At 50.5% G+C, this 24,025-nt stretch overlaps 1 protein-coding gene across 3 annotated transcripts in view; it reads left to right on the top strand.

The window, feature by feature from the left end:
* The first annotated feature begins 1,244 nt into the window (after positions 1–1,244).
* RBM19 (RNA binding motif protein 19) overlaps positions 1,245–24,025 on the top strand; it is a 60,842-nt gene continuing 38,061 nt past the window's right edge. For all 3 annotated transcript variants that reach the window (XM_083803344.1, XM_083803345.1, XM_083803346.1), the window contains exons 1-21: positions 1,245–1,403; positions 2,580–2,762; positions 3,177–3,308; positions 3,535–3,573; positions 4,173–4,389; positions 5,459–5,721; positions 6,228–6,305; positions 6,571–6,649; positions 7,371–7,442; positions 8,139–8,339; positions 8,966–9,096; positions 9,474–9,595; positions 10,361–10,457; positions 10,935–11,045; positions 11,289–11,489; positions 11,947–12,064; positions 13,999–14,162; positions 15,415–15,475; positions 16,297–16,376; positions 17,488–17,543; positions 18,779–18,895. In XM_083803344.1, coding sequence (XP_083659470.1) covers positions 1,368–1,403; positions 2,580–2,762; positions 3,177–3,308; positions 3,535–3,573; positions 4,173–4,389; positions 5,459–5,721; positions 6,228–6,305; positions 6,571–6,649; positions 7,371–7,442; positions 8,139–8,339; positions 8,966–9,096; positions 9,474–9,595; positions 10,361–10,457; positions 10,935–11,045; positions 11,289–11,489; positions 11,947–12,064; positions 13,999–14,162; positions 15,415–15,475; positions 16,297–16,376; positions 17,488–17,543; positions 18,779–18,895 — 2,558 coding nt within the window. In that variant the 5' untranslated portion in view covers positions 1,245–1,367. The remainder of the gene's footprint in view (positions 1,404–2,579; positions 2,763–3,176; positions 3,309–3,534; positions 3,574–4,172; positions 4,390–5,458; positions 5,722–6,227; positions 6,306–6,570; positions 6,650–7,370; positions 7,443–8,138; positions 8,340–8,965; positions 9,097–9,473; positions 9,596–10,360; positions 10,458–10,934; positions 11,046–11,288; positions 11,490–11,946; positions 12,065–13,998; positions 14,163–15,414; positions 15,476–16,296; positions 16,377–17,487; positions 17,544–18,778; positions 18,896–24,025) is intronic.

The following is a 24,025-nucleotide window of genomic DNA, read 5'->3' as shown; positions in this document are numbered from 1 at the left end:
GAGGATCAAACCTCATTGCAGGAGGGGATGTTAGAGGGAAATCGCATCCCCGGGTGAGGCGTGGGAACCCTGGGGAGCAGGATGGCTGGCTGTGGCTGGGGACAGCTCTGTCCCAGCGGTGACAGGTTAGGAGGACAAGGTCAGAGCTGTCCTGGACAGCACAGGCTGGAGCTGGGCACTGCTGGCGGCTGCGATCAGCAGGTGAGGAGGAGATGGGGAGGGAGAGAGGGGGACGAGCGTCTTGGAGAGGACGGGAGTGACAAGGGCACGGTCTGGATGTGTTAGTGACAGTGTGAGCGGGGCCCTGTCAGTGCCAGGCTGCGTCCCAGTGACAGGGCTGACAGCCCGGCAAGGACAAAGCATGAGCAGAGGGCGAGGGGGAGGGAGCTGGGTCCCCGGCTCCATGACAGCTCGCAGAGACCCCTTCAAAGAGCTGGGTGATGGGAGCAGGAGCATCTCCTCCTGGACACTTCGTGCTGCGTGTTTTTCCTTCAAGCAGAGCCTCAGATGGCCATCCTGGAGCATCCCGTTCTCTCCTGAGCACTGAGCTTGGCCGCTCCCCAGGTTCTTGCCTGGAAAATACAGGCGGTTCCCTTTCTGCTCACCTGGGGGGCTCAGGTTGGGCTCCCCAGTTACAAGCCTGCATCCCAGTCCCGCCAAGCCACTGGGATGGAGCCGTGGTGTGGCTGGGGTGAGCCTGCTGCCTTCACGGAGATCTCCCCCCTGTACAGGGCAGGTGGGAACCAAAGCGGCCCTGAGCTCACACCATCACCCCCAATTTCCCCTAATTTTTTAGGGGTTCCTTCCCCCTGCCCTCAGGGCCTCTCAGCTCGGAGCAGCACCAGGCACGGAGCTCCCTCCTCCGGCCCCACCGAGCAGCACCAGGAGGACCCAGGGAGGTGACAGCGGCGTCCCCTGCTTTGGGGACACCATTTTCTTTGGGGACATCAGTGTCCCCCCTGCCATGGCTGCATGGCCCCAGGGGCTGTGTCCCCGGGCTGGCAGGGAGGGGACACCCCCTGGGGAGACGACACCCCCTGGTGGCCCCCTTGTCCCCTCCGTGTCCCCTTGTCCCCTCACCGCCCCCCATGGCCACCTCCATCCCCCTCCTTTGCCCCCCCCCCCCCCAGGCCCCAACAGGCTCGGGCCCGTTGCTAGGGCCCGTTGCTATGGGTGTTGCTAGGGCCCGTTGCCATGGCCCCTCCCCTCTGCCCCGCTCTCACTTCCGCGCCTGCGCGCTGCCGGCCCCGCGCCCACGTGACGCGGCGGCAACATGGCGGCGCCCACGGGGCGGCGTGCGCCCGGCTGAGCGCGGCGCGGCCCTCGTCGTGTCGCGGCCGCTGTCGCCGCCCCTCTCTGTCGCCGACATGTCGAGGCTCATCGTGAAGAACCTCCCCAACGGGGTGAGAGCGGCGGCGGCCTCAGCGGGGCGGCGTTTGGGGGGAGCGGGGCCTGGGGTGCCGGGTACGGGCTGCTGGGTGCGGGGAGGCCCCGGTGAGGTCCCGGGGAGGCTCCGGGGAGGTCCGGGAGGGAGCCGGGAGCCGGGAGCGTGCCCAGGGGGCCACCGGCGTCCTGGCTTGTGTCGGGAGAAGTGCAGCCAGCAGGGCCAGGGAGGTGATCGTCCCCTTGTGCTCGGCTCTGGTGGGGCCGCGCCTCGAGTGCTGGGTTCAGCTTTGGGCCCCTCCCTCACTGCCAGAAGCACATCGAGGCCCTGCAGCGTGTCCAGAGAAGGGCTACGGAGCTGGTGAAGGGCCTGGAGCACAAGTCCTGTGAGGAGCGGCTGAGGGAACTGGGGGTGTTTGGTCTGGAGAAGAGGAGGCTCAGGGGAGACCTCATTGCTCTCTGCAACTGCCTGAAAGGAAGGGGTGGGGAGCTGGGGGTCGGCCTCTTCTCAGAGGTAACCAGTGATAGGACCAGAGGGAATGGTCTCAAGTTGTGCCAGGGGAGGTTCAGGCTGGAAATAAGGAGACATTTATTCTCAGAAAGAGCAGTCAGGCATTGGGACGGGTTGCCCAGGGAGGTGGTGGTGTCACCGTCCCTGGGGGTGTTCAAGGCAAGGTTGGAGGTGGTGCTTGGGGCCATGGGTTAGCGGTGATGTTGGTGGTAGGGTGATGGTTGGACCAGATGATCTTGGAGGGCTTTTCAAACCTTAATGATTCTCTGATCCTATGGCCCAGCACAGAGGGCCCTCGGCTTGGTTGGAGGAGGCGAGGGAGGGCTGGTGGAAGGGGGAGCAGGACCCTCAGTGGTTGGGGTGCTGTGGGCCAGGGGTCTCGTGGGGGGGTGCAGGCAGCTGCCTGTGGTTGCAGTGGGTGCCGGATTGGGGGCAGCCCCCACCTGGGTGCAGCATTTGGGTGGGGAGCTCCTGGAGGCACAGATACATACATGTAGGGAATTCATGGGGGAGATGAAGAGCTTTCGTAGTTGATGTGCGTTTCTTACCAGCCCTGCCACAATACAATGTGCTTTATTTTTTCAGAAGTCCGTTGTTAGTAAATGTTTTGGTTTGGATGTGTCCACAAAGCATTTCTGTCGTTATATTGTATCGCTGACTTCTTTTCCTGTTCCTCGTTTCCCAGATGAAGGAAGATCGCTTTCGGAAGCTGTTTGCAGCCTTCGGCACGCTAACCGATTGCTGCTTGAAGTTCACCAAGGATGGCAAATTCCGGAAATTTGGCTTCATCGGCTACAAGTCCGAAGAAGAAGCTCAGGTGGCACTGAACCACTTCAACAGGAGCTTCATAGACACCTCCAGAGTCACCGTGAGTTGATCTTTAAAAATGCCTTCTTTTGATTCAGAATGAAGTTGATAATTGGAGATCTTGGTAGTCTTACTAATGAGCATCTAGGGTCCAAAAAAGTCTGAATTTTAAGTTCTCTGCAGCAAAACAGCAAAGCTTGATGTCAGCCCTTGTTGCTGGTGTCCCAGGCAGGTAGCTGATCCGGATGGTCCGTCTTCTGGGCACTAACAGTGATTTCAGGAACAGCAGTGTCAGATTTTGAGCTATGATCATCCGAACTTGTGAACTTGAGCTCATTTTTGCCTTTAAATAAAGTGGTTCATCACATTGTACGAGGCAGAGGGTTATCTGTGATGTGCAGGAGAACTTGTTTGACTGTTTAGTTGAGCACTGTTCAGACTGTTTACTTTTAAAGACTTGATTTATTCCTCTCAGGTTGAGTTATGCAAGTCTTTTGGTGACCCTTCAAAACCCAAAGCGTGGAGTAAGCACTCTCAGAAGGCCCCTGCCTCGGAAAAGCAGCCTGAGAAACCTGTGACGAGTGCAGCTCCTGCAGGCACAAAGAAAGTAAGTCTTGCTTTTTTCTGTGAGAATCTGATGTGTGTCAGTGACTTGGCAGAGGGAAGGATAGCCGGGTGTGTGGGAAAGGGGATCGAGTAGCTGGGACAGCTGATGTTGGAGGTTCTGGCATTTTTCGCCTTAGGACCTACGTTCCCTAGACCTTTGGGTTACCTGAGAAGTGATATTGCCTCTGCTACTAACAAGGCTTTCTAAATATGGTTTATCTTCCTAGAAAAAAAAGAAGAAAGACCCCACAGAAGACTTAAAGGAGGTGAGTTAAGTTTCAGTTCCAATCCCTACATTGCTGCTAACTTATATTAAAAGCAGGAATAATATAGCGTGGTTTTTTTTCTGTATTGCTTTCATTGCTGTCAATTCAGGCAAGATGTATGATGTAAAGAACTCCACTACAGTCAATTCTGTTGTAACAAACTATGGTTCTGATAATCCCAACGTTTGAAATTGATTATTTTTTTTAATTGTTAACTACTACTCTGTGAACAAACACTGCATCCAGGACAAATCTGTTTCAGCAACTGTGTTTTCAAGCCACGTGCAAGTTTTGTTACATTTGACTTATGCACTTTTTCCTTCTTTAATGTTTTTTTTTTTTCCTTAAAGTGCTTTCTAAACAGTAAGTACAACAGGAAGGTATAGGGCTGAGAGATTGGGAAGATGTTAGTGACTTTAAGTGTTCACCTTGTATAAAGTGGACTCCCCTTTATGAGTTTTCTCTCTGTTGCTGGAAACGAGCTGTCTTTGAATTTAAACTTGCTACTACCTCTCCTCTGTCTGTCTTCACAGTTTGTCTGCTTGGTTTTTCAACAGCTCATTTTGTTGCTTATTTTTTGTCTGCTTATTTTTCAACAGCTGGAAGGAGATGAAATGTTCCAGGAGTTCTTGGTGGTTCACCAGAAACGGTCTCAGGTGGCCACCTGGGCTAATGACACTTTGGCAGAAAAGCCCAAGAAGGAAAAGTCAAAGGCAGCAGCTGATTATCTGAACTTCGATTCAGACGAGTCTGAGGATCTGAGTGAGGAGGAGAGGGATGGGAATGAACCCTCCGAAGAAGAGGAGGAAACCAAAGGTACCAAAAGGAGCCATCTTTGCTCATCTTTCTCTCTGAATGTCAGTGTCCTGCCTACAAACAGAGACAGTGTGATCAGAAGGTAGCTTCCCCAGCGTGAGACTTGCTCTGTACGCTTCAGGTGTATGGCTAGCTCCCCAAACGTGGAAAAATGCAGTTTCTGGTACGAAGTGGATGGCATTTGTGCTTTCTCCTGAAAGTCTAGGAAGAGTAATAGGGGAAACGTCTCTCTCCCTTAGTGCTGGCCTAGCCTATGGCCCCTTTCATTGCCAGCATTTCCAAAGCTGGATGTGGTTTCTTTTTATTTAGTAGCCCTTAACTGATATCTGTGGACATGGTCTGCCTTTGATGCATGTTTCTGAAAATGTTGGTGTGTCCTCAGGCTCTGTCAGAGTTGATGGGAATGGCCAGAGTTTGGTGTGTTCGATCCTAGAAGGAAAACTATCTAGTGGAGTACTGGGGTGACTTAGACTGAGAAATCTGGGCTGTAATCTGGTATTTTTAGTCTCGTGTGTTCTTGCACCAGTGATGAATGTGGTTTGGGAGCCATCCTTGCTCCCTGTGTGGTATTGCCTTACGTCCTTTTGAAGTAAATGGCATCTTGCCTGCTGCTCTTTGCCTCTGTTCAGGTAACTAATGTGTAGGTGTGGTCGGTTGATCTCTGGGGATGGATGGATGGTGTTTTGGAGAAATGGCTTCCTTTGTCTTTTACCATGCAGAACTAAACTGAACAATTCTCTGGACTCCAGAACGACTCTCTGGAGTCCATTTGAAGTATTTAGTTAAAACGGAGACAAAATAATTCATGAAATGCTTCAAGCTCCTTTCTAATTTGTTTTATATATGAACTGTTGCTTTTAAAAAAGAAAAAAGAAACAGCAGTCCAGACATGTCAGTGTGAAAGCGCTGATTTAAAATTGCTCTGCTATTTTCAAGTCCTTCGTTCATGCAGAAAGGGTAGAGGAGAGTAAGTTGGTTCTAGTGATTGTGTCTGTTCTCAGATTTTACCTGGTTGTGAAGAAAGCAGCAGTACCTGTACGCAAAACTTCTTTGGTCTTCTTTCTGACAGCAAAGAAAGGCCAGGAGAAGAAGGCAGCTGCCAGGGAAGACCTCTCAGATATGGATTATCTGAAATCTAAAGTAGTGGAGGATTCGTCCTCCTCTAGCACAGAAGAAGAAACAGACAGTGAAGAGATGGAAGGTGAGAGTGAGGAGGACTCAGACATTATAGAAACTGTCAGCACCCACACAGAAAAAAGGGGGAAGGCAAAAGCCCAGAAACCACAGCACGAGTCACCAGCAGAGAAGCAGAAAAAAGGATCCACGCTGCAGGTATTGTTGAATTATATTTTGTCTGTCTTAAAGCAGGAACTTCATGGGATAGTACATTCTCATTGGTTGCTCCAAGGATGAGATGGAAAGCTTGAAATCTGCAAGACCCCCAGGTACCAGCTTTGTTGGTGCACTTGGTGGGAGACATTAAAAAAAGTTTGTCAGATATCTTTTCAGTGCTGATTAAATTTCCCTTTTTGGAAACTAGGGCTTTTTAAGAAGTGCTGTTAGTGCACTTTTCAGAGGCCCTTCTCTCTTTCCCGTGCCTATCTCTGTGTCTGCAGAGAATGCTCTTTTGCAGAGGTTGCTTTTTAGCAGTTATTTGAACATCCCAGTCCAACTTTGCACCCTCATCCAGCAGCTCCTGCCCAGGCTGATGCAATTGAGAGAATCTCTTGTTTTTTATCTCAGACCTCCTGCTTGCTGGGCAAAATCATCTTGTTGTGCTGTGACTTTAACTGTTTTTCATTCAGCTGCTTTGTTTTTTCTGTCCTTCTGTGCAACAGAAGAACCAGGTCAGCTCGGGAGAAGCAAGCACGCCATACACAGTGAAACTGCATGGTGCCCCTTTGAACATCACTGAGGTGAGCTTCGTTCCCAAGCTGGGAGTGATTGTTCAAGGCTGTTCCCAGTTTGTAACTCAACCAAATCTTTGCAGAGGCCCCTTTCTTCACTCAGTGGAGCTGTGCTGAGGGTTGTATGGGCAGCCAGAGAAGCTTTTTACCTGGCTTTGTGCAGAAATGCTCTATGTTGCGTGTGATGTTTCTGTAGTGCTTATAAAAAAAAAAAGTCTGAAACCTACTTCCTGTATCTGAGAACTCATTTAAGCAATTCTAATTCTTCCTGCAGCAAAAGATTCGAGAATTCTTCTTGCCTCTGAAGCCAGTGGCAATCCGGATAGGAAAAAATGCCCAGGGGAAAAACACAGGTAATGTGTAAATGTTGAAGGGAGTTGGGTCTGTGACTTGGAGGACCTCTGAATCACACCACTGCTCTTTCCATCTGTAGTTCTAAATTGCTGGCTCGTGCCCTGATTCTTACAGACCTTTCTGTGACTTTGCAGCTCACCTGCCCTAGTTGCCATCCATAGGATGCCGTGGGCAGAGTAATGTTGGCTGTGCTCCCTTAGGGTACTGCAGCGTACAGCAGCAGGAGCCTTTTCTTTCATCTGCACCTGGAGCTTTCCTAAACATCCCAAACCGTGCCAAGGAAAGGTCCCTTCCTCTGGGAAGGGCTGCTGCTGCCAGTCCGTCTGTAACCAAGGTGGGCTTCTGAGGGGCTGCAGTTACTGGAGGTACCCAGCAGAAATAGCAGGTCCTCAGAGCTGGCAGGGAACTTTGCATGCTGTTTTTCTTTCATAGCCTAAGAGCAGACGCACCTTTTCTTTGCTCTTGACGGCTTGGAGACACCTGTGAAAGCCTACTTGAGCTGTTAAATTGGGCTTGTTTGGTTTGTACGTAGAGAATGAGCTATTAAAAGGCAGCCTTCCAGTCTGATGGGGCTGTTTTCAGGCTGGATTGAAACTTTAATGGGACCTGAATGCTTTATCTATAGGAATCTATATTTAAAAAGCCTGATTCACCCTTAATTAGCCAATTAGTGACTCTGCGCCCCACATGATGCTCAGCTGAACCTTTCCTTCCTCCAAGGTTATGTCTTTGTTGACTTGAAGAGCGAAGCAGAAGTGCAAAGGGCCTTGAAACGGAAAAAAGAATGCCTAGGTAAGGGCTGTTTGTTCCTTCTCTTTCCGGCTGCTGTCGATGGCAGGGTGCTCAGCTGCTGAAGTGTTCCCTGCGGAAGAATCTCCCATTGCTTCAGTTTTTCCCAGGCAGATGGTGGGGGTGGTTTGCTCTGCGCTGCTGACGTGGGATAACCAGGTGCTATGTCAGTGCCATCAGGAGCAGCTTAGACTTGGCAACGGACTGAGCCGTGTGCTCTTTGGCTCCTGTTTCTTGCCACGTGCCTGAAGTGTATCTTGCTCTTGGCATAAAAATGGTATCGTTTAAATCTAGGTGGGATACTGCAGGGGGTTTGTAGAAATGACTCTGTAAATCTGTGTTTGAAACCTGCTCCTGGCCTGGTCTGTAGTGGAACTGCTCAACTTATACTTGTAAAAAAACCCATGTAGGAAGGGAACACCTGCTTAGAAGCCTGTGGACGAGGCTGGCAGAGGCAGAAGTGTTGGAGCTCTGAAGGGGAGGGAAGCTGTGCAGCTGGCTAGCAAGCATTATTCTGCTTTTCATGAAGACTAATCTCTTGCAGCCCTCATCCTTTTGTTTAATCAGGCAGAGTTCTACTCAGAGATTTTTTTCGAGTTGTAATTGCCTGTGTCTGCTGTAAGCCCAGGCTCTGAACTCATTGGTACAGCTTGCCCGTGGCCTTGGGAATCATCTAACGTGCTTGTGTTTGTGGACTAGGTGGGCGATACGTCGAGGTATTCCGATGTGGGAATACCGCAAAAGAAACTGTTCCAGCAAAAACTGATGACAAGCCGTGGCAACGAAGGAAGAGGGACGATGAGGAAGAAGAGGACTTGTCTGAATCGGGAAGGCTCTTTGTCAGGAATCTGCCTTTTACCAGCACTGAGGAGGACTTAGAGAAGATCTTCTCCAAGTATGGTACGTACTTGCTGTGGGACTGGGACAGAGGCTTGCTTGCTGGGAGCGGATGTATGAAGCTCCGTGTCCTACACCTCATCTTTATTGTCTGGTGTGATAGGGTGTGGTTGCTTGGCCTTGAAACCGATCCTGGTGCTGTTGTGCTTAGCTCAAAGCATGCTGTGTGCGCGCCCTCATTCCTCATCACATCTCAAACGCAGCACTAAAAACTCTTGCCAGTCAGTCTCAGAGTCCTGGTGGGATGGGATGGGATGGGAAGGAGCAGAGGGTAGCTGAAATTACTTGCTGCATGAAACCCTGATCACGCAGGACACTTCTAGATTTTGTAGGTAAGGGGTGAATTTCTGAGTACCCCAAATTCCTGTTTGTGTTTGGCATGTGAGGTGGGAGCTTCGAGCTTCCCTTTTTGCTCAAAGTTAGGCAAATCCAAGTTTCTCTTGGCATGAGAGTGTCCTGGGGGAGATGGAGGGTTAGGTTGTGGAAATCCTTGTTCCTGACTTAAGATAAAGAAGGCAAGTTCTAAGCAGCTGCATTTGTGTGGCCAGGAGGTGCCAGTTCAGAGCGCTGTTGTGAGCTGTGATGGCTGTGCCGGGACATCTCTCACGGAAAGGCCTTTCCTCTTGCAGGGCCCCTCTCGGACATCCATTTCCCTATAGACAGGCTGACCAAGAAGCCCAAAGGATTTGCTTTCATCACCTACATGATGCCCGAGCATGCGGTGAAGGCCTATGCAGAAATGGACGGGCAGGTGTTCCAGGTACAGCCACCGATGGGTTTCCTGTGCTGGGAGGGTGTTTGGTGCTCCTGTGCTTTGCCGAGCAGGGTTCCTCTGGGCGATCAGGGGCAGAGGCAATTCTGCCTTGCTCTGAGAACACAGTCCCTTCTGGTAGGGCAGCCTGGTGTGAACAGCTTCAGGGGTACCTGAGCTAGAGGAAGGAGGTCCGAGTCTGTCATGTACTGCCTGGCTACTCTTAATTGCAGTAATGCCTTCTCTGGGGAGGAAGGTTCCCTCTTTCACCTAGTTCACTTGACTAGGAAAGGTGCCTGAAAGTTTCTTCCCTTTGCCTTCCCTTTGTTCATGATTTTCTTTTGGGTTATTTCAGAGCTTTTTGACCACTTCTTCCTTCCTTCTAGGGTAGAATGATGCACCTTTTACCCTCCACAATCAAAAAGGAACAAATTGAAGATGCGGATGCAGACGAATCTTCTTCCTACAAAAAGCAGAAAGAGGCCAAGGAAAAAGCCAACAGTGCCAGGTACAAAGGTGTCTTTTAGCACGGTATGATGATACAGCCTGCCAAATTCCCAAACGGCCAGAATGCATCTTTGCAGGGGATGTAGAGGTTACCAGAGCCAATAAAGCATTTATTGTGCACCTTTCTGATTCTTTTATCTACTTGACTCCTCACTCCAAGTAGCTCTAGTAGTTCAGTGAGTAGCACAAATTGAGAGAAACATGGGGTTCGGTGGCTCTGCTTAGGAGTTTCTCTGGTGCCTAACAGACGTTGGTCTGGTGCTGTAACTCTTAGGGGGTCGTGGTTTCAGATCGGTTGGGTCTTTGTCTTCCACTTGGCCACATGTATTTCTAAAATTTGCAGGAATTTTGGGTTATCTTCCTCTGCAACATATTGGTTTGAAAGTTTATGATGTCTTCAGACTTTATGGGGAAGGAGTGCAGCTTTGCTTGCACAGGCTTTGTTTTTAAGAAACCAGATGAAAAAATGTGTTCCTCTGAGCCAACATCTGAACTTCCAGCTGTAACTGTGTGGCTGTGCCTAATGACCTGCTAGGGAAGAAGAAGAGCTAAGATGCCAGCACTGCTGCCTTGGTTTGCTCTCCAGTCATGTTTCCCTCATTCTGTTCCTTCTCTAAGGGTCTTCTACCCTTCTTTCCCTCTAACTTATTGTCCTGGCTGCTAATGGTGGCATGCAAAGCTGTTTTTTCCCAGGACCATCGAGTAGAGAGATGCCAGTGGAAGAAGACTGCAAGGCTTTGAACCTCGCTCTTTTTTCTCTCTGCAGCTCTCACAACTGGAACACCTTGTTTGTGGGGACAAATGCTGTGGCTGATGCCATTGCTCAGAAGTACAACGCTTCCAAAAGCCAAGTGCTGGATCACGTGAGTTGGTTATTGATCAGTGAGGAGGGGAGATCACTTTCCTACCTGTTTTCTCTGGGCCAGGACCTGCCTGATGGTCTTGTGCAGCAAAAGCTGCTGCTCAATCATGAGCACCATACAGGCTGAAAGATCAGTGATCCTGTAGCCTCTCTGTGGAGGACAAACCCTTCATCACTGGAAGACAAAATGACGTTTCTTCTCCCATTTCTTCTCCCCATTCTCCCCTCTATCTGCTTTTCTGTGGCTGAATTTTGAGTTTGTACATGACTGGAAGTTGATGGGAATTTACACCTTTCCACTCAGCAACTCCCAGCAGATTCAGAGGAGCTGGAGCATTTTGCCTCCAAGCTCTCTGCCAAATTCCTGATGCTTTTAAGAGCAGCAGGAGCAACAGTTGCTCAGCACCTTCCTGGATCAGGCCGTTTACTTCCCTGCTTTGACCTCTGTCACACTGCTAACCGATGTTCTTGCCTGCAGGAGAGCAAAGACAGCGTGGCAGTGAGGGTCGCTCTGGGAGAAACCGAGCTGGTCCAGGAAATTCGCCGGTTCCTAATTGAAAACGGAGTCAGCCTGGATTCCTTCAGTCAGGTGAGATGCCCAGCTGGAGCAAATAGGACCTGCCTCTTCTATGGTTGCCTAGTCCTGACATCCTCAGCTCTCTCTGAAATTAATTAATCCTCATCGTCTTGCAGGATTGAACTCTTTTAAGAGTTAGGAAACCTTCTGAACACTTGCAAAATGCAGCTGTGCTTGGGATGGTTGAAATACATGCTGCATGGCTTTCTAAAATCCCGTCTCCCCTTTCTCTTTTCCCCCCACCAAACGTGGCAGGCCTCTGGCAAGCGGAGTAAAACTGTGATCCTGGTCAAGAACCTCCCCGCCAGCACGAGCGTGTCAGAGCTGGAGGTCCTTTTTGGCAAGCACGGCAGCCTGGGCCGGGTGCTGCTCCCGGCAGGAGGCATCACAGCCATCGTGGAGTTCCTGGAGCCAACTGAGGCCAAGCAAGCGTTCACCAGGCTGGCTTACTCCAAGGTGAGCATGGCCAGGGGCAGGCAGCTGCCTGGAGCGCGTGGGTCCTGGCTAATTGTGAAGCTACATAAAGCTGTGCTTCTTAAAATGTAAGATGGGGGGTTTTGGAGGATGAGATTTCTCAGAGTCTCTACTATTCTGTAAGAATTCCTCTGTGGTATGGGAGAGAGTTTCTGATACTTCTTGCATTAGGGGAGTGTGGTACTGACGCCCGGAGCTCCCCTTGGAGCTTGTTTGCCCAGCTGTGGCCTTGCTCCTTGACCTCTGGGTGCCGTTTGGCAGGCTGCCCCTGTGTGAGGTTGGATACATCTTCTCCTTCAGTGGAAGATAGTTGAGCCAGGCAAAAATGTTGCTTAGCTTTCCTACTGCTGTTTCCGTAACAGCGTGTCAGTGGAAAAACTCAGAGCAGAGCTTTTTTTCATGTCTTACCTTCTTCATGTTTCTCCTGTGTTCTCTTCAGTTTCACTCCACGCCACTGTATCTGGAGTGGGCTCCGATGGGTGTCTTCTCCAGCCCAGCCCCTCAGAAAAAACCCACAGAGGCTCCAGAAAAGGAGGGAGAAGCAAGCCTGGCACCTGGTAAGAGCTTTAACTTCGGGTCACTCCCCTGCTGCATTCTGACAAAAGCAGCAATGCTGAACTTTCTGGTAGGGAACCATTCTCTTGATGTCCTCTGTGTGGTTTTCAGGGTCCCCTAAGAACGCACCTGCAGTGTGTCCCACACAAGCACTGGGCTCTATCCTGTCTCTGCGCTCCCCACCTCCTGGATGAGTTGGGGGCAGCGTGGTGCTGCTCGCACACAGTCCAGTTGGCCTGGGCTGATGGGAGGAGATTTTTGGGCTGGGCTGGGCAGCAGCAATCAGGAGAGCTGTAGCTGTTTTCTTTGAGCCTGACCTGCCCCCCTGAGCGTGGCTTTGAGGTGGCTGCGTGCTGTGCAAGGCCACACTCCCTGTCTGTGGGCAGCCAGCTTGCCACAGCAGGCAGCGGTGGATGGAGCAGCCGACGTGCCAGCCTCAGATCGAGGGTCCCTGTGCTCGTTTCTCTGTGCTCCTGTGTCAAGCCCTGCTGTATGCTTTGTCTGGGTGATTTTCCACTGCCTCAAGGGCACAACCTTCCCTCCACCAGCAGACTCTTTCTCCCCATCCCTGGGGCTATAACAATTAAATCTTGCCTGTATGTTTAAAACCTTTCAAGATCCTTTAAACCTTAAAAAAAAAAAAAGGGGGGGGGAGGGGGGCTGGAGAAGCATGGCTTTATGTAGGTTTGTTTTGCTGGAAGCTATTTCAGGACTCTGAGGTTTGGGGAGGGGGGAGAAAAGCTGATGAAAAGCCTCTTCCTGGGCTGCTGTTCTGTGTGTGGGTCACAGGGGACAGCCGGAGCCCAGGGGAGCTGGGGGGGACGCTTTATCTCCCTGTGACCGAGACCCTCACCTCGAGATAAAGGGCTTTAAGCGCAGGAGCTCCTGGAAGGCTGCTTGGGGCTGATAATGGTCTTTGCTGCCAGCCTCTGGCGCTCTGCGTCTGGGAGAGGGAAGGGAGGGGATGCGCGGTAAACTCCTCGCCTCGCTCACAAAAGGGCTTCAGGCGGCGGCGCGTGGCGGCCTCTCATTGTGCCAGCCACAGATGGAGGCACCTTTTCATCCCACCCCGTCTCACTAAATCTCTTCCCTCCCCGTTTCTCCGACGAGTTGCCTTCGGAGGCGATGAGTTTTTTCCATACCTTGCTGGCAGATTCCTCGCGGGCTGGGATGAGGAGAGTTTGGCCACCCGACCGAAAAGGTTTGGGCTGCGTGGTGTCAGAGGCAGGGAGGGCAACCAGATGGAGCCCTGTGGGGAAAGGCAGCTCTTGAAATAGAGCCGGGGGGTCTCTGAGCACCCCTGACCCCATGCAGGTTTATCTCATGCAAAGTGAGAGAAATAAGCCTAGGAAAATCATCGAGGGGGTGGTGGTAATGCCAAAGGGAGGTGCTTAGCGTGGTCCCCCTGAGCACAGCATCAGCTACGCTGTAGGGGATGAAGCTAGTGTGAAAATGCAAGTTGTTTAGCAAGGAAAGGAGTTGGAGAGCCAATGGATGACAGCTTGTGTGTATACCCTGTTGTCTAGGAAGTGCCTTTGTGTGCTGATGGGGAAGTGAGGGTTTTGCATCCTGCAGATAAGCGTTAGCAAGAGGCGAGGTTGTAGAGCCGCGCAGAAGCGTGTTCAAGCAAGGCTGAGGCCCCTTGCCTAGTTCAGCAGTGTCTGGAGAAGGTGGATGTGAGGGCGTTTGGGTGCTGGGGACGCAGGTTTGTGGAGTTTCTGCGTTCAAAGGACAGGCAGTATCTTAGTTTCCACAGCTGACGTGTTCACATACTGTGTGCTGAGCTTGCCTCAGTCCCTGTTCACCCACAAAGAGCCAAGGGAGGACTGGTCTGTTCCTGCTGGAACGCTGGCTCACAGCTGGGGCAGGGGGCAAGCTCGCCCCAAATTCAGCTTTGTTACCCCTTCCAGCGTTGTGTTTGTTCTTGTTGTACCAGGTGGTGATGACACGGCCACAGCTGTCAAGGGCTCAGAGGAAACAGCAGCACAGGAGGAGGAGGAGGATGAAGAGGAGGATGAGGAAGAAGAAGAGAGCGTGCCAGGGTGTACCTTGTTCATCAAAAACCTCAACTTCGCCACCACAGAAGACACCCTGAACGAGGTAAGCCGTAAGCAAAGGGTGGGGACTGGGTTTTACTTGGCACAGGCCGCTCAGGTGGGGTGGGAGTGGGCTGGAGGTCAGACTGGGCTGCTTGCTGGAGCAAACCCCTTACTCCCTGCAGGGGCTAAAAGGAAGGGCTCTGCTGGGCTGCAGAGGGCCAGGGGAAAGCTGTTTTCCACCTTGTTGTGCCAAGGATAGTGTCCAAAGGAGTTCAGTTGCAGACACTACGGGCTAATGAAGGGAAGAAGAGGGAGCCCAGGATTGGACTGGGGCTGGAAAACTCCACTTAGAGTTTTCGGCATCAATTAGACAAACGTTTCTGAAACGGTTTTGATGAGGTTTAATTCCACCTTGGGACAGGTGGAGGCAGCAGGAAGTCTTTTAAGACTCCTTGCTTCCTGTGCTTCTCCTTGGGATCAGCTTGAGCAGCTGTGACGCTGCTTTGTGTGCTAAATAAATAAATGGTGATTTCACTGAGGTGTGCTTTTCATCTTCAGTTTTCTACCAACGCAGAGCTGCTTTACCTCAGCAAAGCGCTTGGGAGAGATTGTAGCGTTTCTGAAGCCCCGTGGGATGTTAATAGCAAGGCTGGGAGAAACAGCTGGAAGTTCCCATCCCTGCTAATTTCTGTAGCCATGTGCAGTGCCACGTTTCATGGGCCAGGAGTGCTGGTGGGGTGTTAGTCCATTCTGGACCTGTGCTCCTCTGCCTTGGGACTGTGGTACTAGTATAGACGTGGTCCAGTGGGCCCTGGGAACAACTATAAATATCAGAGAGAGACTGGGACTTGTCCGTTTTTCCTTTTTTTGTGCTTTGTGGCTACAGTTTTACAGGAGAATCAAATAGCCGGTGTGCTGCTGTAGGGCACCCCCTCCTGCTCAGCTCTGGAAGGAGCTGTTTTCTTGGGACGCCACTGGAGTTGCCCACCCCTAAGGTCCCTGCCTGGGTGAGAGCATCTTGTAACCTGCAGTGGTCTTCCAGAGCCACCCCAGATCTCAGAGGTTCTGAGGAGGGTGTCCAAGAACACCTGTATTTTTTTTTTCCTTTTTTTTTTTTAAAGTCGGTGTGTATTTGCACAGAAGTAATCTTATAATAGAAAAAGCAGCTGCACTGACTGCTTCTCAGGTGTGCCGGGGGGAGGTGGGCTCGTGAGCTTGTGCTCGTGGCTCTGGAAGAGGGCCACGTTGTCACTCAAGCTGAGCTGTAAGCCTGTGACAAAGAGAACGGAGTCACGTGTCTGAATTCCTTGCAGACGTTCTCCAAAGTGGGAGCTGTGAAGAGCTGCACGATATCCAAGAAGAAAGACAGAGCAGGTACTCTAGATGTTGCTGTTCAATTCCTTCCCTTGGCTGGTTGCTGAGGGCTCAGGTGTGGCGTTGCTTTAGCATTCATCTAGATGAGCGTTTGTGTTCTTGCTGGTGAAGTCTTTAACATTTCTAGAAGTACGCCTGTTGAAATGGCTGAAAACAGCCACCAAAAATACACCGGGGTTCAGTCTAGAAGGTTAAGCTCGATTGTGGGCTTTGTGGGGATGTGTGTAGAGGAGCCAGCTCCTTCAGGACCACACAAGACGCAAGTTGAAAGGAACCAGCGTCATGCAGTGGTTGAATCATTGCAGGGCATGCTTTAATCCACAGCAGCAGCCAGGATCGTTGAGGATCCCTGGCTGAGCACTGTGCTGTGTGTGCTTCGTTTGCCATCTCCCTGCCTGCGTCGGTCCCGGCGCGCTGCAGGGACAAGTGGTTGGAGCTGTTGCATTGCCTGCTTGCTTTCCACGGGGTTGGACGCAGGAAAGGTTTTGCGTAAGGCAAGCACAGCCTGGATGGCCTTTGACTTCATGGCGTGGGCATGGGCAGGCTGGCCCCTTCTCTGGGGTATTACTTTTTGCCTCCCCAGTTTTGACAATCAGCAGTTCAGAGACTTCTTGTGCTCCAAATTGTCCCTGCATCACATTGAAGAGCCAGTGCAGGGCACTGCAATTCGTGGTGTGAGTGCGTGTGATGCTGTGGCAGCGAGTTCCCCTAGTCTAGTCAGTGTGCAACAGCGCTTTCTTCTGGTTTGTTTTTAAATTTTTAAATCTCCAGTTTAATAGCATGGTTTTCTACTAACTTAAGTTCTCTCTCTCTCCTCCTAGGCACGTTGCTTTCCATGGGCTTTGGATTTGTGGAGTACAAGAAGCCAGAGAGTGCTCAGAAAGCCCTGCGCCAGCTCCAGGTAAGCTCAGGTTTGTCTATCCAGATTTGTCTATCCAGGTTTCTTTCCAGAGGTGATGGGCAAAGGCATGGATGAGCTGAGAGGCTCAAAATCTGGTTGAGGAACAGGGTGTAAAAGGGACAGTGGCTTGTTCAGAAGGGTGTTTGTTAGCACTGATCCAATGCGGAGGTGGCAGAAAATGTGGAAAGGTGCAGATTTAGTGAGTTTGTATTCTGCCGGGTGTCTTTTGCAGAGGTGACAGAGACCCAGGCCCTCACAAAACGAGAATAACTATTGCTCAGTATTTAGTGCTGTGGAGTTGAGTTTTACCTTCTGTAAATCTGCCAGGGCTTCAGGGTTTTCTAGCCTTACGCCTTCTCCATGACACATGCCACAGGGCTTGGCTGCGCTCCAAGGGAATAAGTTGTTCCTTGTGCTGCTAGAACACCACCATTCAAGTCCTGGGTCTGCATTACCTGGGCGAAGCGGGCCAGACAGCTGGAACGATCCCTTTCTAGATAGGTTTGAGGAAATTGCTGGGTTTGTACAATCTGTTCGTGCTCCGTGACCGCAGTCCATGGGTCCCACCTTCAACAGGTGGTGATTTCACGTTCCACAGCCCACGTAGTCTTGGGGTTAGATTTGCGTTCCCAGTTGTTTTGAAAGCAGAATCCTGGGGGAAGGGAGAAAGCAGCAAAGTGGGTATTTTGCAGACTTTTTTTTTTTTTTTTTTGCTGTATTGGCTACTGACAGCAAATGAGTCATCCTTGGCTCATTCCAGAACAAGCAGTAAGACGCTCCCTGCCTTGAAGAGTTTGCAGTCTAGAGGGAGAGGAAACAGTAGTCGGAGGCAGTGAAGTGACTCGCCTCTGCCAGCTTAGTGGCAGAGCTGAGGCTGATCGGCAGGGAGATCAGGGACGCGGGCTGCTGCTTCGGTCGGTCAGGCTGTCTTCAGCCTCATATCAGAAACCTGGCCTTGTTTGAACAGCGTTCAACAGGGAAAAAGTTTGATGGGGAGAATGGGAGGAATATATGGGAAAGAGTAAAGACGTGAAGTGCTGTGCCACTACCTTGGAAGCGTGAAAGCTGTTGTGACTTTTTTTTTTATATATATATTTTTTTTGACTTTTAGGGCTGCATTGTAGATGGACATAAGCTGGAAGTGAAAATCTCAGAGAGAGCTATCAGGTAAAGCTGCCTTACCTCTGTAGCATGGTTACATTTAAGCTGCAGTGGTTCTTGGTAGGTTCCTCATTTCTTAGCCAGCTTCTCTGCATCGTGAGGGTTGTGAGCAGTAGCGCTGGTCACACATCAGCTCTTGGTATGATTAAGTGGAGTCACCTTAGTCAGTCTTACTTGAAAAGAAAAAAAAATCAGCTGAAGGTGTTTGCTCAGTAGAAGACATTTCCAAGTAAAATCCCTAAGCAGCATGCAGTGGTGGGGCCCCAAAAGTGACCCCAAACCATGAACCAGGCACTTGAGACTTCCACATTCAAAGAAAGAAAAGGCTCCTCAAATGCTTTTGCGATGGTGCCTCACAGACAGACCTTTCTGTAGAGGTGTTTCTTGCTGTCAAATAAAGAGGATGACTGACTGAGATTTATACCTTTAATGCTGAAGTCTGAGACTCCTGTCCACTGGGATTTTGGTGATTCGTACCCATGAAGCTGAAAATTAATCCAGGTGTTTGAAGGTGACAGTCAGCACTCAAAAACCGTTGTTTAGGCACTTTGGAAACCCTACCAGAAGAGGTGTCTCTTAAATGTCAAAATTTCTCCGAAAATTTGGTACCTAGGGACCAGAATTCAACAGTTCACGAGCTGCACTTTCTACTTCGGTTCTTTAATGAAGCATCCTCATTCATTCTGCACTTTACAGTCTGGATAACCACTAAATGAATTTTAATGTAGAAAGCTTTCCTTTATTCTGCTGTTTTTTGTCTTAGGTAAATTTTTCTCTTGTTCAAATGCAACACAACCTGGGCAAAATAAATTAGTTTGATAATCTATTAAAAAGTTTTGTTTACTGTTTTCTAATCCAGAAAGAATGAAAATTAGCTTACATTAGACTAACTGCTTGCATACGCACAAATAATATCTCCTTCTGATAATTGAGTAGACAAGATTTGGTTTCAAAAGAAAAATTAGTGGCAGGTACAAGTACAGGCCTGCTGCCTGATCTTGGTTGTGGTTGCACTCAGCAAACTGGAATCCAGTTTTCAGACATGGGATTTAAATCGCTTGCATTCATTCCTACTTGACATACCTTGTGAAATTTCTATTGTCATCAATAAGATACCAGTGAAGATGTCACTCTGAGCTGGCTGGCTAATTTTTCCTGACTCCTAACTTTAAAGGTGCCCAAATGCCCTGCGTGTGCTGCTGCACAGTGGTTCTCACCTGCCCTCTCTGTTGACTTCACAGGCCTGCCGTGAAATCCTCCCGAAAGAAGCAAACGATCAAGAAGCAGAAGACTTCCAAGATCTTAGTCCGAAACATCCCATTCCAGGCCACCGTCAGGGAAATCAGGGAGCTCTTCAGGTAGGAACGCGCTTTGTCGGGCGTGTGGTGTGCTCCGTGTGGGAGCCAGCAAGATTTGAGTACAGGAGCTTGCTGCTGGAGTGTAAATGTTAGGAGTTCGGGGGTTTTTTTGTGGAAGTAAGCAAACCTGGAAGTAGAAATGGTTTAGCAGGTTATATATCGCTACAGAAATTCTGTCTGAGGGACAGAGATGACATGTGCCAGCTTTGTGACTACAGCCCTGGGAGCTGTCAGAGCTGGGTGGCCCTTCGCTGTGCCACAGATGTCCCCAGAGCACGGGCATCACTCCCCATTGACCGAATGACATCGCCTTGGATTTTTTTCCCTCGTCTGATCCGTGTGCGGCAGCTTTCCTGCTGCTTGGCACACCTGGCTGGGGAGGAGCACCGTGAGCCGCTGCAGACAGCTGCTCTGAGAGGTTTTAGCTCGGGCTGGCTCCCTCCTCCATCTGCCCTGCACGCATAATGCCGTAGCTCCTTCCCAGCACACAGGGAGCGCGTAAATCTTGCTCTGCCTTCGAGTGTTTTGCTTTGTGTACCTGGATGCGTGCCTGGTGCACTTGGTGTGGCGCATCCCTGCGTGAGGATGTGAGGCTGTGCTGCCTGTCGGAGCCTCTCCAGCACGGAGTGCCTTGCCAGGCTTGAGACCTGCCGTAACAGCAAAGAGGGATTTTAGGATCCCAGCCTGCATTCCTCTGCACGCTGGCTGGTCTCGGTTTCCTTTGTACCCTCAGCCTTTTGTGCAGCTACTCGTTACGCTGTGTAACACACCTCAGGAAAGAGGTGCAGCCGTGTAGAGTTCAGCTTACGGTGTCTTTTCTGCTCCCACCAGGATGAGAACCTGTGGCTGGTTGCCCCAGGCTGTGGTCCCAGCTCTGTTCTTCCTCCTGCATCCCCAAAGGAATTTGGGGGGATCAGCGTCCAGCTCCATCCATCCCTTTTTGCATCCACAGAAGCAAGAGTGGTGGCATCCGTCCACAGGGAATGGTGAACTCCTGGGTTAGGAGGGGGCTTTCCTGCTGAGTGTTGAAGCAGAAGGCAGGTGGCTTCAGCTGGTCAGGGCTGCAGCGTCCCTTTCCAAAGGGACTGAGCCGAGGAATCGCTTTAACCCTTTGAAACCCCTCAGGGCACACTGTGAGCTGCCTAGCGAGGAGCCGTGGGGCAGGGATTTGTTGGAGCAGAGGAAGCAATGTAGCTCCCTGTGTACAGTGAATTCCAGCTGCCTCATTAGCGTGGGATGCCCTTCTCCTGGCCTGCCCGCAGGTAAGGACGGTGGTTTCTGTGCTGCTGGCAGCCTGATTCCTGCAGGATGGAGGAAGGGTGTAAGGTGGTGAGGAAAACTGTGTGTTGAAACACTGTTTTGGAGCGGGGTCCTCGGTTCTAACCGGTTGCAGACCGTGGACTCAGCTGTCGGACACACGTTGAGGAAAGGCACCATGTAAGGAGCCCTGTGGAAGAGCAAAGGGGTTTTCTTGCTGGTGCAGCCTGGGTGCTGTTGCTTCCCGGCTTCCCTGAGAGCCCTTTTGAAAGAGGACAAAAACCCTTGGGCTTCAAGTTCTCGTGCTGAGTTCTGGTGGCACACGGGGCTCTGCTGATCTAAAACTCAATGCAACGTGGTTGTGGAAATGTCCTTCCTAACAGCAGAGCAAACAAAACCGTGGGGATCTGTGCCTGTTAGGGCTCTGGGTGAAGTTCAAGGACCTGGGAGGCTTATGTGTATCAGGAGAATAGACGAGCCCGGCAGAGAATGAGGGGTTTTTGGTACATTTTTTTTTTATTTCTTCCTGCCTTGTCTGGCACCTGAGTGCTGGGGAGCGGAGGGGCAGCGGAGCGCTCTGATTAATATTGCAAGGAACAAGCGGCTTCTGGCTCCGGGCGCTGCTGACAGCGTTCTCGGAGCGACGCGTGAACATCCGTCCCATTTACCTAGGATATTTGGAGATGCGGGTTTTATCCTCAAAACAAAAATCAATGGCTTGGGGGGGGGGACACCCACAATCCTCCCTGCACCCCTGCCATCCCTCCTTCCCTTCCGAGAGGCTCAAACCGGGCATGACAGAGCGCTACCCAACACTTCATCCTCCTAGATTGCTTTCTGTGCTTTTAAATCAGCTGCCTTTGCTCTTGGAGCTTTTAGCTCTCCCTCCATTTAGGAACCTGTCCGATTTGTATTTTCTTACTTTATTTATTTGGAATTGCGACCGGTCGCTTGGCAGCGGAGGCGGCACGGACGGCAGGGCTGCAGGGGGCACTCTTAGCCTGCCCAGGAGAGGCTGCTGGGGACAGACGGCCTGGGGACAACCTGGGGACAGCCAGGGACCCCGCCGGGCACCGCCACGCCGGGCAGCAGCCCCCGGCCCGTGGAGGTGGGAGGCTTTGCAGGACGAGCCTCTCCCCTATTGTTTCACGCTCTCAAAAGCCCTGCAGCTGATGTCTCTCAGCTTGCTTCCTTCTGTGCTTGATTTTTTTTTTCCTTTTCTCAGCTGCTTTGGCAGGAGATGGTACGTGTGTTTTTACCCCCAAACAAATATTTGCGTGTTTTGAGCTTTGTCAAGGAGCTGTCTTCGTTTTTAACTCTCGCAGCGGTAGGTGTTAATGACACTGAAACAGCGAAACAAGGGAGTTGGGTGTTGGGAACAGCAGATTTGGAAGGCTTCGTACACGCGCTGCTCGGCGTTGGCAGTTCAGGAAATCCTTCCCTGGTTGTCTTTATGCTTTTTAGTATCTCAGCGTACGGATCCATGGCTTGGATGCTCACACTTGCCCTGCCCCATTGCTCGCGTTCGTACAGCCGTCGAGTGGCGACGTGGGTCCCTGGTAGCGCGGAGAGGTCTGCGAGCGCGTGCAAAATTCAACCTGATTTGTCCCCAGGTGGATGGCGTGCAGGAGTCTCGATGTGAACGAGTTTAATTTTGGAGTTCGGGGCTATCGAGTTCAAATCCCTGGGATGAGGGAAGGAGCTGAAGTCAGGAGCACTCGGGTTAGCAGCCCTGAAGGCTGGAGTCCTGCCCCTGCAAAATCAGGGTTGCAGGGTGGACGTGTGCCCACCCCGAGCCCGATGGCTTTGGGACATGTGGTGTCCCTCTGTCCCCTCCTGCTGGAGGTGCTGGCCTCTGTCGTGCCGTCGGGAGAGGTTTTTTGAGGCCTGATGGGTGTTATTTTCTTCAGAGGGAGAAATGCTCTTCAATTATAGGGGCAGCTTTTGGGCTAGGTGTGAAGATTTAGCTTTTGTGGGTGGTGTGGTTTTTTTTCGCCATTTTTGTTCTTTATTAGATTCTACTCTTATCTTCACTACCTGCAAAAATAACAAAAGACAAATGGTCCTTCGTCCTTTCCAAAGAGCCGTGCTTAGGGGAGGAGAGACAAAGGAATTGATATCCCATGAAGGCTGCTAATTTTTGCTACCAAATTGGGGGGCTTTTATGGCACGACTTTTTTCAAAAGGAACTCTCGATGTGGCAAGCTGAATTGGAGATCTGTGAAAGGCCACATTTTCACAGATTGGAGCTCTGGCAATTTCTGAAAATTGGGCTCCTTTAAAATCTCTCACACTAGATCCAACCTTCATTTGAAGTCCCAATTAACCGTTTGTTTCGTAGCATCCTCTTCCATCCTCCTTCCTGCACCAACTTTCATGAATATTACAAACAAGGCCGGTTTGCAACTGCCATATGACACTTCAAGGACACCTTTTATTTTTGCCAAAAGGGAAACGGTGAGATTTAGAAGAAGTCTTAAAGATTTCCACCCAATCTAATGCAATGTGAGACACAAATACTGCAGAGAGTCCATCTAGAGTTTGGTGCCTGACGCTTGTACCACCACAGAAGCAGTTGTTGGTGTTGCATCTCGACTTGTGTGCATTGAGGATGGTGTTTTCCTTTTGCCTTCTTTGCAAAACATACCTAAAAGTACGTAGTCATTTTTTTTTTTCAGTATAAATTCTCCTAAAATTGCAAGGAGCTTCGCTTCCAGCCCTCCTCTGCCAATTAGTCGCAGCCACCCTCACGTTGTGAGCGCTGCTCAGAGCGAGATCAGGCGTCAGAGCAGTGCCCCTAGAAGGTGTTTTATCATCTGCCTGGCCACCTCTTGTCTTTCGCCTGTAGGAAACGAATCCAAATGTGTTGTGAGAAGCTATTGAGTCTTAGAAATTATCCCCAGCTGTTAAGAGTGGACTTGAGTTGCGCGAAGAAGCAACTGAAAGGTATGCTAGAGCACGGGGGGGCTGTGGGGCGAGTTTATCTCCGTTGTGACTTCCCTGCGAAGAAGGAGGAAGAGAAGGAAGACCTTTGGGGTCTCTCCTAGTTTTTAACTACTTTGGCTGTTTTCTTTGTCTTGACAAAGACATGGCGTTATTGCATCTGGCAAAACAAGTGCCTGGGACTGATCAGGAGAAAACAGCTCCATTCCCTCTGATAGAGGGCAAAAGTGAGAACAGGCAGCGGGACAAGGCTTTGGAGTCACAGCTCCCCTAGAAGAAGAAAAATCTCTGAAGAAAGATGCGGTGGATAAACTGGCAGATATATTTTTTTTTAAAGGCAGTCTTTATGAAGTTAATTTTATAAGATGATGCCTTTCACTTCTTCTGACCTATTATAATAAAGTGTAGTTATCAGAATGGGCTTTTCATTTCCCATTATAAAGGACACGGTGGTATAATGAATCCGTCTGCCAGACATGCTTGCTGTTCACACCTTTCTCCCAGTAATGGAGTCTACATGACTGGAGACAATTTCTCCTTCCTGGACTAACGTTGCCTTGTTGAAGCTGTGGAAATCTTTGCTACTGAAAGGCAGAAGAGGGGAAAAAAGAAACAGAGCCTTCATAAACATGTGAGTTTGTTAAGCAAGTGCTGGACAGTTTTAATTAGAAAATGCAGTGTAAACACCCCTAGGATGCACAGTGCTGCAAACATTTGCCGAACAGTCTGTCAGATCATTCTCCAAGTGATGGTTTTGCTTTTAAAACCCCAGCTGTGTGCTAGAAATATCTCAAAATCCATTGCTGCTTCTTCTTGGCTGCTTAAATTTTTCTTTCCGGGCCATGCCCACGCCAGTGAGCCGGCCTGTGAGCGTGGGGGAAGCTGCAGAAAGCACAGCGAGCATCAAATCGTGGTGTAAAAGCCTGTCTG

This window comes from Anser anser (genome assembly GCF_964211835.1).
Source record: "Anser anser genome assembly, chromosome: 18".
Classification (NCBI taxonomy): Eukaryota; Metazoa; Chordata; class Aves; order Anseriformes; family Anatidae; genus Anser; species Anser anser.
The sequence above is the reverse complement of the archived record's forward strand: the minus strand, read 5'-3'. Positions and strand labels throughout refer to the sequence as shown.